This window comes from Cyanidioschyzon merolae, chromosome 18 (genome assembly GCF_000091205.1).
Source record: "Cyanidioschyzon merolae strain 10D DNA, chromosome 18, complete genome".
Lineage (NCBI taxonomy): Eukaryota > Rhodophyta > Bangiophyceae > Cyanidiales > Cyanidiaceae > Cyanidioschyzon > Cyanidioschyzon merolae.
This window is the reverse complement of record NC_010144.1, coordinates 290,898-303,208: the sequence shown is the minus strand read 5'-3', so window position 1 is coordinate 303,208 and position 12,311 is coordinate 290,898. Positions and strand designations below refer to the sequence as shown.

At 55.5% G+C, this 12,311-nt stretch overlaps 3 protein-coding genes and 1 non-coding gene across 4 annotated transcripts, besides 2 other annotated features; 2 read left to right on the top strand and 2 right to left on the bottom strand.

Annotated features, from left to right (window-relative positions):
• Nucleotides 1-1,792: part of a sequence feature (possible transcribed region) that runs on past the window's edge.
• Nucleotides 1,456-3,085: a sequence feature (possible transcribed region).
• CYME_CMR114C (hypothetical protein, conserved) lies at nt 2,395-4,035 on the bottom strand (the record flags this gene model as incomplete). Its single annotated transcript, XM_005538356.1, has 1 exon — nt 2,395-4,035. One exon carries the CDS (start codon nt 4,033-4,035, stop codon nt 2,395-2,397), a length of 1,641 nt encoding a protein of 546 aa, XP_005538413.1.
• A 1,392-nt stretch (nt 4,036-5,427) lies between these two features.
• On the top strand, nt 5,428-6,120 carry CYME_CMR113C (hypothetical protein, conserved; the record flags this gene model as incomplete). Its single annotated transcript, XM_005538355.1, has 1 exon — nt 5,428-6,120. The coding sequence occupies one exon, from the start codon at nt 5,428-5,430 to the stop codon at nt 6,118-6,120; it is 693 nt and encodes a 230-aa protein (XP_005538412.1).
• A 1,247-nt stretch (nt 6,121-7,367) lies between these two features.
• Nucleotides 7,368-9,602, bottom strand: CYME_CMR112C (hypothetical protein, conserved; the record flags this gene model as incomplete). The annotated part of the gene is made up of 1 exon (XM_005538354.1): nt 7,368-9,602. One exon carries the CDS (start codon nt 9,600-9,602, stop codon nt 7,368-7,370), a length of 2,235 nt encoding a protein of 744 aa, XP_005538411.1.
• A 926-nt stretch (nt 9,603-10,528) lies between these two features.
• Nucleotides 10,529-11,766, top strand: CYME_CMR111T. Its single transcript, XR_002461603.1, has one exon. It is a non-coding gene; the product is annotated as a hypothetical transcript (transcript).
• The last annotated feature ends 545 nt before the right edge of the window (nt 11,767-12,311 follow it).

The window sequence follows — 12,311 nt, the reverse complement described above, 5'->3', positions numbered from 1 at the left end:
TTTCCCATCGGGTCTGTACCGCTTGGCGCCGCTCCTGCATAACCCGCGGAAGCGGCTGTGCTCACGCCAAGAGATTACCCGTACGTCTGGGCAGCAGTTCGATACCCGCTGTCGATGATCTGGTTGGAGCGTAGAATCGCCAAGCGCGGTTTCCTTGTGACGCAGCGATGACGCATCGTACTGGCGCTCCCAGTGACAGAGGCTTGCGGAACGCACACGCTCGGAGCTAGGCAGGTGACAACGCCGTCCCGTTGCGAGCGGCAATATAGGTGGCAACCTAAAGCAGCGGATGCCAGCGTGCGACAGAGAGAGGCCCGTTTGCCCGTGTTTTCTACTTGAAGATTCTCTGGTTACAGGCATGGTACGTAGGAACGATGATCCGAACTCGGCACCGTCAGATGCGCCGCTGCCGCTAATAACTCGGGAAGAAACCTTCGTTTCTTGCTGCATGCTTCAGGGTTCTTGCAACGCCTCTCCCGAGTTCCGCACGGGTGCTCAGATTTGACGAGCGAACGACCCTGTGCCCTGTGTTGCGCTCTCGGATACAATGCGATTGATGTGTCTCATGAGGTATGCATTCATGGATTTGTCCACGCTGCCCGGGGACGGGACCTCGACAGAGATCCCAGCTCCTTGGCATGCAATGCCGTGTACCGTCATCCTCAGACGAGTGCTCCTCTACGGACGAGATCATTAAATCGAGCGCCCCGGTGGGTGCGGTACATCCCGTAGTTGTCGTTCGACGCTCTGTCAGCCGCTCGCCTGCAGCGAAGCAGCGCGAGACCCCCGCCTGGTACGTGATGATGGTGGTGATGATGACGGTGCAAGATCCCCGTTTCTGCCAGAGTTTTCATCAATGCGTTCAGATGTTTGATGACGGTGCAAGATCCCCGTTTCTGCCAGAGTTTTCATCAATGCGTTCAGATGTTTGATGACGGTGCAAGATCCCCGTTTCTGCCAGAGTTTTCATCAATACGTTCAGATGTTTGATGACGGTGCAAGATCCCCGTTTCTGCCAGAGTTTTCATGAATGCGTCCAGATGTTTGATGACGGTGCAAGATCCCGGATTCTGTCTGGACTTTCGGAGATCCGCGGACATTGCCGATGACCACGGAGGAGGCCACCACTGCCTCGCCACAGAAACTTTTTACGTCCTACGAGAACCGGACCAGTCCTTATCGTTCGCGTAGAGGTAGCAGTGCAGATGCATGTACGCGCGCAGACAAGCGCCCAGTGCATGCTGACCTCTGGTCTGCGCGAGAAGCTGCAACAACAGGCCACTTCTCTGCGGATTCCATAGGGTGATCACGTCCCGGAGGTTGCACGGTTTCATTTCCGCCATCTCTTGAAGCTTGCAGTGTTCAAGGTGCAACTGAACATGCCGAACAAAGCCGGCAGCAACGTCACATGTTACCAGCATCGCGAAAAGCTTCTCGCTGCCTGGTCGCAGAGGCAGATAACAAGCTTAAGCGCCACACAACGGGGTCGAAGGTCCAGGAAGATCACGAGTCACCAACGAAACGCCCACAAGCATACCGAGGTACAGGCAATGAATGAGGTTTACTGGGTTGCTTTTGTCCGGTCGACTCTGCAGGTCTTGAACCGAAATCCATGCGACAGTTCGTGCTTCGTCGCCCAGCCTGTTCCAGCGCGTCGACCACGAGTATAGCCACCTAGCGTGGTTCTCTCTCGCTCTCTGTATGTGTGTGTGTGTGTATACTCTGGACACGCCTGCACTATCGACGAGGCCCAGACCAGAGGTGCTCGCGGCTGCCAGTAGAGTCGGCATTTGGCGTTCAGGCTACCGGCAGTGCACAGCGCGTGCACTTTTCAGAGTGCTCGCCTCATCCAGCGCCGCCAGAGGTTGTTCACCGCATGTGCTACGCTGTGAAACGAGAAAATGGAAGATGGAGGTCTCTCCTTTTGTGTCTACGGAGCCGGCTTTTCCACCGTACGTCACTCTGTTTACCCATGAATGAGAAGCTGTCCGTAACAAACACCCTCTACCTATCTGTCCGGCCAGCAGTAAAGCGCACCGCCCTGTGATGCAACTTGTTGCCTGCTTCGCAGCGACTCGAAAAGGGCGTCGCGGCAGAGCCATCAGTCGACTACTGGTTCCAACGCAGGGGCAATCTGCTCGAAAAACCATAGAGTGCAAGCTTTTTCGTAGAAGCGAATACGTCACCCCGGCGCATACCACGACTTTGTGCATCCTCGTCTTGGACCAGAACCCGAGTATACACTGGGCCGTGTGCCTGCTCGCGAACCCGCCGTGAACGGTGTGTGTATGTGCCCCAACGATGCACTTGCGGGGCTAGCAGCACGCGCGTCCATGGTACCAGCCGCGTCTCCTTTTCCATCCCTGCTATCGCCTCGCAGAGTCCTGTCCATGCTCACTTTTCAATACGAAAATGGTCAAGTACCGCACCGCTGGTGTTGTAGAGCGTGAAATTGAGCACGTTGTTGTCCACGCTTACCAGCGCATACCCACCATAGGGGTAATTGATCGAGCTATAATGCTGCGCCACAAACGGTGGATAGCTCACACCAGGGGTGAAATAATCATTGTCGGCGACTGCACGCCCTGCGATGCCGTTCATGATCTGCACAGGATACGGCGGCTTGTAGTACAACGTCGCGTTATCCCGTACGCAGTCCGAGCATAGCTCGCGGGTCACATTGTTGATGGGGCTGACACGCTCATACGCGTGCACATGACCGCACCAATACATGTCCGCCTTGTACTCGTACATCAGTGGAAACACATCCTGCTCGAGGATCGGTCCAAAATGATTGCAGCTCTTGTCGGTGACATTGCAGGTGAGCGGTCGATGTGCCATCATGATCAGCCAGAGCGAGGGATCGTGTTCGCGGCGCTTGGCGAAGGCCTCCAGGTCGCGACGAAGCCACTCGATCTGCCCCGGATAGGTGCTAATCGGTGCCGGTTGGGTCATGGACCATTCTCCATCGGGATAATCGAAGTAATTTTCGTAATTCATCATAACAAAATGGATTGGACCTTCATCGAACGAGTACCAGAGCGCATCAGGCGCCGCGCCGCTCTCACTCACCGGGAAGTAAAAGTTGGTGCGCACGTACGAGAAATTCCAGGGACCCTCGTGATTGCCGGTTGCAACCATATACGGCTTCTGGGCTGCGAGAGGTTGTATCAACTTCATGTATGCATCGAAGCATCCGTGATATCCGTCGCAATAGCTCTGATCTCCAGGCATGATCATGTAGTCGAAATCATCGAGCCGCGACAGCAGCGTATTGATAACCGGCTCGCCGCCTTTGGTTCCGATATCCGTAAAGTACGCCAGTTTCGTGGTTTTTGTGGTGTTCCCGTAGGGCGCCATGAATGTGTACGACACGTTTCCGGGGCTACCTGGAATCGTGTAGGTGTAGCGTTTGCCCGGTTGCAGACCATTCACTTTCACATGACTCGCATAGCCGGACCAACCGGTACACAGGAAGGGGCTCAGGCCGGATCCCAGAGACGTCGTCCGGACATCCTCCGTGCAGAACTTGGTCTGGTTGCTCGTGTGCTCTTCGGCGACGTAGAGGCAGCTTTGCGGTGGCTTCTCCTGGGTATTGTACGAGATCACCACTTCGCCGGCGTTGCCAGTCATTCCGATATGCACATGATACGCATACAACGGGTTCGACGGGTCGCAGCATTGACAGGTGCCGTTGTTTTGGGGCTCGAACCAGGTTCCCTCGACAAGCGCGCTGAAGAAGAGGCTCAGTTGACCACTCAGGTTTGGATCAAAGGGAAAGTAGCCCTCCAAGCCTTTCAGGACGTGTTTGAACCACTCGCCTTGCGTGCTCGCGCGTTGAAAAAACTGCACAAGTGGTCGATCGAACACCACCTCGCGTCCGTGCACCAGTTTCTCGCGCAGATATCGACCAAACGAGTGGAACAGATCCACGTCCCTGCGCACCTGAACATCCGCGGGCATCGTTCGTGCCGGCCTCACGCTCACCAGTGCAATTGCTGTAATGCATAAAATTGCCCAAAGTCTACGCATCATAGGATGGTCTCGTGCTAGTCAGAATGAACAACAAAAATGTTTTTCCTTCGATGAGACTCCATGTGCACATCGGCGAGGTGGATGCAGCTGAGGCTTCGATTCCCGTGGATGCGCTCTGGATCGAATCTTGCGCATCTGCGCGGCCGCTGCCAACTGGTGCATCCACGGAAATATCGACGCTTGACAAGTGACCTGTTCGAGCCGATAGACGGGGACGTATCCCCTAGATCACGCAGCAGCAGCAGCAGCAGCAGCAGCAGCAGCAGCAGCAGCAGCAGCGCGGGTCTCGCCAACGCGCCCCAGGCTGCGGCACATCGGGTAGCTCTGTCGAGCGCCTCCGCCTCGCAGGTATCTCGGGCTCCTGGAAAAGCGCGCAGCAACCGTATGCAGGCGCCCACTGGAGGCGTCATTATCGTCCAGAATGCGACGGATCGGTGCAATTCGTGGTTTGTGAACGATACGCAGCACGCACGTGTCTCTGCTCGGAGGCTTGGTTTCCCCCGTTTGGGCGATGAACGCCAGGAGCGTCAGCCCAGATGCCTCAAGCGAGATGTCTCAATGTACAACCCGCTTGCAGCATCGCTCGAACCGCATATCCACTCGTTTCGATGCGGAGAACCTTTTGAGGGCGCTTCGTGCGCTCAGTGTCCTTCCAGGCCGCTGCGCGACAAGCGTGCGCCATATCCATGATCCCGGAGCACAAGTCTGGGCTGAAACAAGAGCAACACAACCGAATGGCGACGGATCGCTGATTGCTCCCACACAGACAGATAAAAAAGTGGCAGACTCGGGTATCCCTGTCTAGATTCAGAGATCCTCCATGAAACAAAGTCTAGTGCCCGGAGCGAGGACCTCCAGCTCAGCCTTGCAGAGGCGCCGGTAGACGCCCTCGCCCCAGGCCCTGCGACTGCGCAGGCACAATCATCGACCAGCTGGCGCATCCGAGAGCAAGTTTCCATCCGGGTACCTGGAGGTAGATGTGAAGCATGATCAGTGCTCACTCGAATGCCAAGATGCATCACGCAATCGGGAATTCATGATTTATGTAAACGTTGTGTCAAACGAGTACATATGGTTGGTGAAATATTCGAGTGCTCGTGCTTGTGCAAGTGCGCTTTACCACCTGCGGCAAGAAGCAGCGGATCGCTGACGATGCGCTCATTATCAGCATTCGAGCAGCGCGTTGATCGCTAGCAACCTGGCTACCCTTGACCGGCAAACACAAACATATACACGCTTCCGTTTCAATATCGTAGGGTATCTGGGCTAGTCTCGTTCTCGGGTTGTCGACAAAACCATCGGAGCGGGCAGGGTCTGGTTAGACGCAGCGATCGTGTGCGATAAACAGGGTGCGTACTGCTCCAGCAGCGCTGCGTGTGGTGTCACGGGTCCATGCTTTCTCGGCCTGTAGGTGAATCGCTCTGGAGACTACCGCTTCTGGCTCAACTGCAACGGCCTCGAGGCCGATCGTCACGCTGGAGCCAACCACGGAGCCGAGTTGCATCCAGTGGTTCAGGCCGGAAGAGCCACCGCGCAGGCGAGCACCAGAACGCCGATCAACGGACTCGTGAGCGTACCCCAAAGGACTGGGCGTCACTCGTGGGCTTGTTGAATGAGCGCGTAACGGGGCTACCGCGGCTAGTTGGTTTCCGAATCGACCACGTTGAGTATGGTCGTGTCGTCGCGTCACTGCCGATTCAGCCTTCGTTGCTAGCAGCGAACGGATACCTCCACGCAGGCAGCATCGTCACGCTTGCTGACACTGCATGTGGATACGGTTGTTATATAAGCCTACCGCCAAACCGTATTAACTTTGCAACCGTGCAGCTCTCGAGCCAGTTTCTTGGTACCGCCCTCAGCGGTGACTTGGAGGTAGAGGCATGGCTGCGGCACGCCGGCCGTACTACCCAAGTATGGGACGCTGAGGTGCGCACACGAGCGACACCCGAGACCCGTGGGGTCGTCCACCATCCCATTGCGCTGTTTCGTTGTACGCAGCTTTTATTAGAGGCAAAGTCCGGTACGAATGAGGGTTCAGATTCGGCCCGAGACAATTCAGCGGGACCGTCTCCCAAGTTTGTCTAGAATCTGCAGCTCCGAGGAATGCACTCGAGAGGCCTGTGTCATCGAGCGCCTCGGTCGGACCATGAACAGACCTGGACGGTCGGGTCCATCACCAGGGTATTCGCGCAGACGCACCACACGGGCAAGCGTAATAGCAGTATGCTTGCTGGCCTCGAGATACGCCCGTGCAACATTCGGCTCCCCGTGTGAAATCGCCAACTGTATCCGTATCCGATGCTAGAAAGGGTACAGCGGATCAGCGCCAGACGGTGTCAAAAGCGTTTCGGGAACGCGTGCCCCGGACACAAGCTCCAAACGAATGCCTCCGAGACCGACGCAGACCTGCGTCCGAAACAACGCATTTGTAACCGCAGGTGCTCGAGATGTTGTTTACACACTGTATCTGAAATGGTAACCTTTCTGTTCGAGCACGAGAGCAGAACAAGTCGCTTCATCAGCATCCGGGATTACTCAGATGCGCACTCCCACGGAACGAGCGAGTTCCCTGCGCTCTTTGAAATGATTTTATATCATGCTGGATGACCCCAGAATCGCCCCGCTAGCATCACGACGAGCTTCGCCCATCACAAATAGCCCTGCCTGTCATTGCGGTCTGGTCTGGGTCCCTGCAGCGCTTGGTGCTGTATAGCATTCGTTCGATCGTTCGGGCATTGTGCCTGGAGCATTTCCCAATACATCGAAATCACAAGGCGAAGCGCGTGATCGGCACCTTTGCCGACCCCAGCGATGGACGCCCACGTCGTGTGCACCAAATCCCACTGTCCACAGTGTTGGAGCGAAATCCACAAAAGCATCGATCGTCCGGCGCTCGCGATATCCTGCATGGTATTGGTAAGGTCGTCATGCTGCTGCGGTACTTGCCGCACTGCGTACACGTCGGACCGCGGCACACATCGCGTCTCGAGGCATACGCAAACGACCAAGCGTCGCTTCAAGGCAAATGATCGCCCCGAGGTGATACCGATGATACCGTTGATGCTGGTGGCGCTCTAGTTCACGACGCACGAACGTGCACGCACGGCACAAAGCGCCGACGACGCTCGTCCTTGGGTGCGTCGACGGTGCGACTTGTCGACCGTAACACCGTTGCCCGGCATGCCGGTCGCTCGCGTGTAGACGTCGTGCTTGCGTCAGTACCGACGCGGTGTCGCACTCATCGGGTCAGGTGCTGCTTCTGAACCCACTTTCGGTTTCGCATTGGTGACCGATTTTGCGCAGCACTGGGCCCTGTGAATCATCTTGATAGCTTACGCGGTTTCGATCGTTTCCGGATTCGCATTCGCCATGAAGAGTGGGTTCAAGGCTCGTGCAATGTAGCCGACCCGATCGGCGATAATACCGTCGACACCCCAATGAATGAGCTGTTCACAGTAATGAGGCTCGGCGGTAGAGCTCCCGTAACAGTAAACTTTGAGTCCAGCGGAATGAATGATTTCAACGATACCAGGCTCTTCGAAAATCAGATCACACAGAAGCACCATGCCGTCGAGGCCGGCCCAGACCGCAAACGCGATGCCGTTCGCTACGCTAAGTGCCCGCGGGTCGCTATGTTCACTCATGGCGCTTCGTCCAGCCGCATTCAGGAAGCATACCGGGTAAATGGCTTGCTTCTTGCGAACCATCAGACAAACATCCGGGTCGAAGCTGAGAAAGACAATGCGACGCTTGAGGCTGCCCTTCTGGAAAATGACTTCGAGGACGCGATCGATGAAGTGATTGCGCTCCGGATAGGGTAGCGACGTTTCTCTCATTAATTCTGGTGTTGGATACTTGATTTCGACAAGAAGCGTGATTTCCTCGGGAACCCGATCAAGAACGCGACGCAGCGACGGCAGCGCGTTGTCCCGTATCATCGCGATAGGATTCGCGTCATCGGTGCGCTCACTGCTCTCGGAGAAATGGCGTACCAGATACCCCAGGTTCCCGTCCGATGATGCCACCCGCGTGAAATCCGACCACTCATCGGACCAGCGCGGCTCTCTCTGCGGTGTCGTTCCGTGGACACGGAGATTACCGCCGCGGCTGCGCGAACGGGGCATGCTGCGGCACGCGCTCTTGAACTCTTCGTACGTTAGAGAATAAATAGGTGTTCCGTAACGCCTCGATTTCGGTTGGTTCGCCTTGCCACTCGCCCGAGCATGATCCCGGAGACAGTGCGGCTGATCGCTCGTCGAGGCATTCGTCAGCGTGTTCGTCGACGGCGGGGCCGTTGCATCCGCTGCTGCAACATGGTGTGTGCTGTTCGCCGAGACTGCAGACGCTCTGCAACTGTCACGCTCCGAAGCATACTCTAAGTTGGCCGTTTCACAGGTGCAGTGTACGTCTTCGGCACTGTCATCTGGAGTCCGTGATGAGCGCGTCAAAACCCGGGAGCCGTTCAACATGCTCTCGTTGAGACGCGCACCGCGATCCGAGCGAACGGGTGAAGCGCTCCACGCGGTCCGAAAACGCTCGTCGTCACTCTCATCGACGTCGTCCTCGTCTACGCAACGGATGAAGAAATCATGGTAAATGACCGGTACTTGATCGCGGGTCAACTGCACATCCAGCTCGATCGCATCCACCAGGCCCTTGCGTATCGCGGTCAGAAAGCTCAACACCGTATTTTCCTGGACGCGGCTGCGCGTTTTTTGACTACCAGCCCCGCGATGACCGATAAGTTGGATCTTCTTGCGCTCATTGATTCCTTCATTCAGACTGAAACGCAACTGTGCCATTCGCGGAGGCAAGGTACCCGCGTACGGCTTAATCACACAGTATTCGCACCGGAATTCACCGATGACGCTATGCGCGTCATTGACCAACGGTCGCTGCAGTACACCCTTCATCTCGACGAGCTCTGAAGCCATGATGGCCGCTCTGCCGATAAACTGGCTCGTGGAGGTGGCCTGTCCTCCAGATGTTCCGTTTTCGGGCGGGTTCCAGAGCACGTCCACCAGCATGTCTAGATCATCAAAAAAGTTCGCATGAAAAACCGCCGTGCACTGTATCCAATCGTTCGACCAACCTGTAAATACATGCTGCACACCTTCAGGGCCGGTGATGCGGAAGAGGAGCGCGCCTCCATCCGCAGCGCTTCCTGTGCTCGGATCCGCGACGCCGTGGCCCTGGCCTTCGAGACGGCGCTCCAGCCATTGGAATACCTCCAGTTCCGAATTCGTACGCAGTCTCTGGCGACGCAAGCTTATTGCTTGGAAAGAGCCAATGCGCGGTTCACCGAGCGTAACGCGAAGCAGGATGTCCGCACGGGTGTCGCGCGCGAGTTTGCGCGCCGCCGCCTCTGCAGGCACACCGCTCACCGCAACACCAACGCTGCACCTGGGACCACTCGCACGCTGCGATACCGCACCTTCTTGCTCCTCCAGTTCCTGCCGATAGACCGCCGGCAGCGCGTGGAAGTGCAACTCCCGAAGGCTAAAGTCTTGCGCAGCCCGCTGAACTGCCACGTCAATTTCCTCGAGTCGCTCCACGGGTGCGCTCATTTACAAAAAAAAAAGCGGTCGATGAGCAGTCAACTGCGAGGTCAGCACCCAACCTAGACCTCGCAGCTCCAGTCACGTAGTCACTGAGTGCACCCAGAACGGCTGCAACGAGCAGCAAACACAAACCCTCCGTCCAAAGGCGTTGCTACCCGCCCCGTTTCTCGTCAGTACACGTGACAGGTGCGGATGCAGATTCGTTGGCGAACGCGATGCGTGTCGCGGGCCGCGTGTCAAGCGCGCGCACACTGCCGCGTACTCGCGAGCGCTGCTGGACGCTGGTAGGTCGACGATCTGAAGGAGCACCCTGGGGATGCATCATGCCGAACAGCAGTCCAAAATAGGATTATCCTTGCTTTCTAAAGATCAGTACGTTCCATAAGGTGTAGAACGGGCCTCTTGTTTGAAATAGAAGTTGGAGGGATCCACTACTGATATGGGTGTTCCCAGCGCGCCTGTGGTGGACGCTTGCGACGGCGCTGCATCGACGGCCACTGCGCGTGCCTCGCACGGAGACGGAGCGACTTTTGCGTGCTCGGAGAGCGAGGCAAGTTCCAGGATCGGCAACGCGATGGCGTCGTTGAGCTCCAGATGCCGCTGGCAATGCGATTGCCTCAGTATTCTCAAGCGGTAGCTGTTACGGCTGGAAGTGATCTTTCAAAGTTACCAGTGAATACTGCTCATGAGATAATTTACCCTGAGTTTGAGTTGCGGCGTATCTGAGCATGTGTCGGAAACGGATCGGACGTCACCGCGCACTGCAAAAAAACACAGAAAAAAAGAAAGAAGATAAAAGCGCGTAATCGGAGCACGCTGGCCAATGTAGACGTTTTGTCCATGGAAAAATCGGACGTCACGAGCGTCCATGAAATCCGTCACTTCGGAGGCGCTGCACGCATCCGAGACGCGCGAGGTTGCAAAAGAGCGCTGCTCACTTTCGCGTGCACCTATATAGGCTAGCAATTCGCATCGAGCTGATTTTATTGCTAGGAATATCGAATAATGGAATATGATGATCGTCTACCGACTGTCCATAGAAATCGTTTCAGGTGGAAAGATGTGCGCGGTACTGGAGCCTTGCTGGATTCCTGAACCGTGCCACCCCTGTGGGTTGCTCCAGGCGGGAATCCAAGCTCGCGCTCTTGGCCACTGATTTTTTCAACGCAAGTCTTGTATATTTCAGCGCAATACCTACACTAAGTCCAGAATGATTGCATCGAAGAAAATCGCTCGACGTAAAGCCACCGGACGCTTCTGAAGTACGAGACATCTTCGAATGTTAATCGGAGCGGTCACGTTTTGGTGCGGAAAGTGCTTGCGCGGATATAGTTGCCGATCGAAGAACTCCATAGCGAGCCTTTTTATTTTTAATGGCCTCGGCATCGGATGCTCGGTTGGCTCACCTCGCACAAAACTCAAGCGCACGGATCCGCTCCAAACTCTTCTTCTGTGTCTGTCAGAGCGTTCACCCGTGCTCATGACGTGTGTATGTCGCTGTAACCGCATCGACGGGAATTGAGCAGAGCCGATTTCTGCACTCGTGGTACGCTATCGGCGAGAATGCAGGAGTCCACCCATTCCGTACCACGGCACGTCCAGTGCAATTTGCTATCACCATCAAACGATGCTATGCGTCTTTTATATCCCCTCCCTGGATATTGAGCCAGTTGGTGGATGCACATTTCATACCCCGTCTAATGCACGTCATTGGCGACTCCAGCTCTGTGTTGTCCATGTCCACGAAACACGGTCCGCACGTGCAACTTGGACACTTGTATGCGCTCCGAACGAGACATACAAAGCATAACGCCATGCTCGATGCGGTGCTCAGAACGTCGAGATAACTTTCGACGCCGTCATTCCTCTTGTTCGTATGCGTCCTGGCGTCTGCCATGCCCGACTCTCTATACTAGTCAATGTTGAAACCGTTTAGCCGCTTGGCTTGCTTTCCATTGACGTCTTTTGATCCATGCGCATGATTTCAGGGTTCGGCGGCCGCTGTAACCTCCTCGAACCCGGGATACATGCTCATCACAAAGTTTTGCTCTTCATTTGCCTTGAATGAATGGAAATAAGCTCCGTTGCTCGATGTAGGCCTAGGTTTCATGAAGTGCATGCAGATGGACATGTCGCCGATCCGCATCTTCCCGGTAAACTTCTTTTCATTTCTTCTCCGTAAACAAGGAAGCTTGAATGAGCATCGCAGATGCTTTTCGTGAGGTTGTTCGCATCTTTCGTATCTACTCGCAGAGACCAGCCCCGTCTTCCCATCTTCCTTTACCTGGCTGGGTTGCGTAACAGTATTTGATGTACTCCATAACCGTTCTTTCTTCGGAACTCTGGCTGGACGTTTTTCCCGAAGCTAGCCTTCTCTAATCGTGTATCGCCTATTTCTTACCGACATTTTCGTCATTTTCTTCATCACGAGCACGCCCATGAACCGAAGTGCATAAGCTCTCTCTCTCTCCCGTGCATGATCATAGCGCCTGCACAGCAGCTCAGGGCTAACAAAGGTACAGAACGATTTTCCGAAGAAAGGGATCACGGATGCGAACGACTCGTCTATGAATCTGTTGCCATAAACGAGGCGTTTGACAACAGAGAAGGCTTCGTGGACTGGACTGAACCAGGGAAAATAGGCTAGCTCGATGCGCCGCTCAGTGCCAATCTCACCTGTTTACTTGTTGACCGTTTTTGAACGATCGAAAGTCA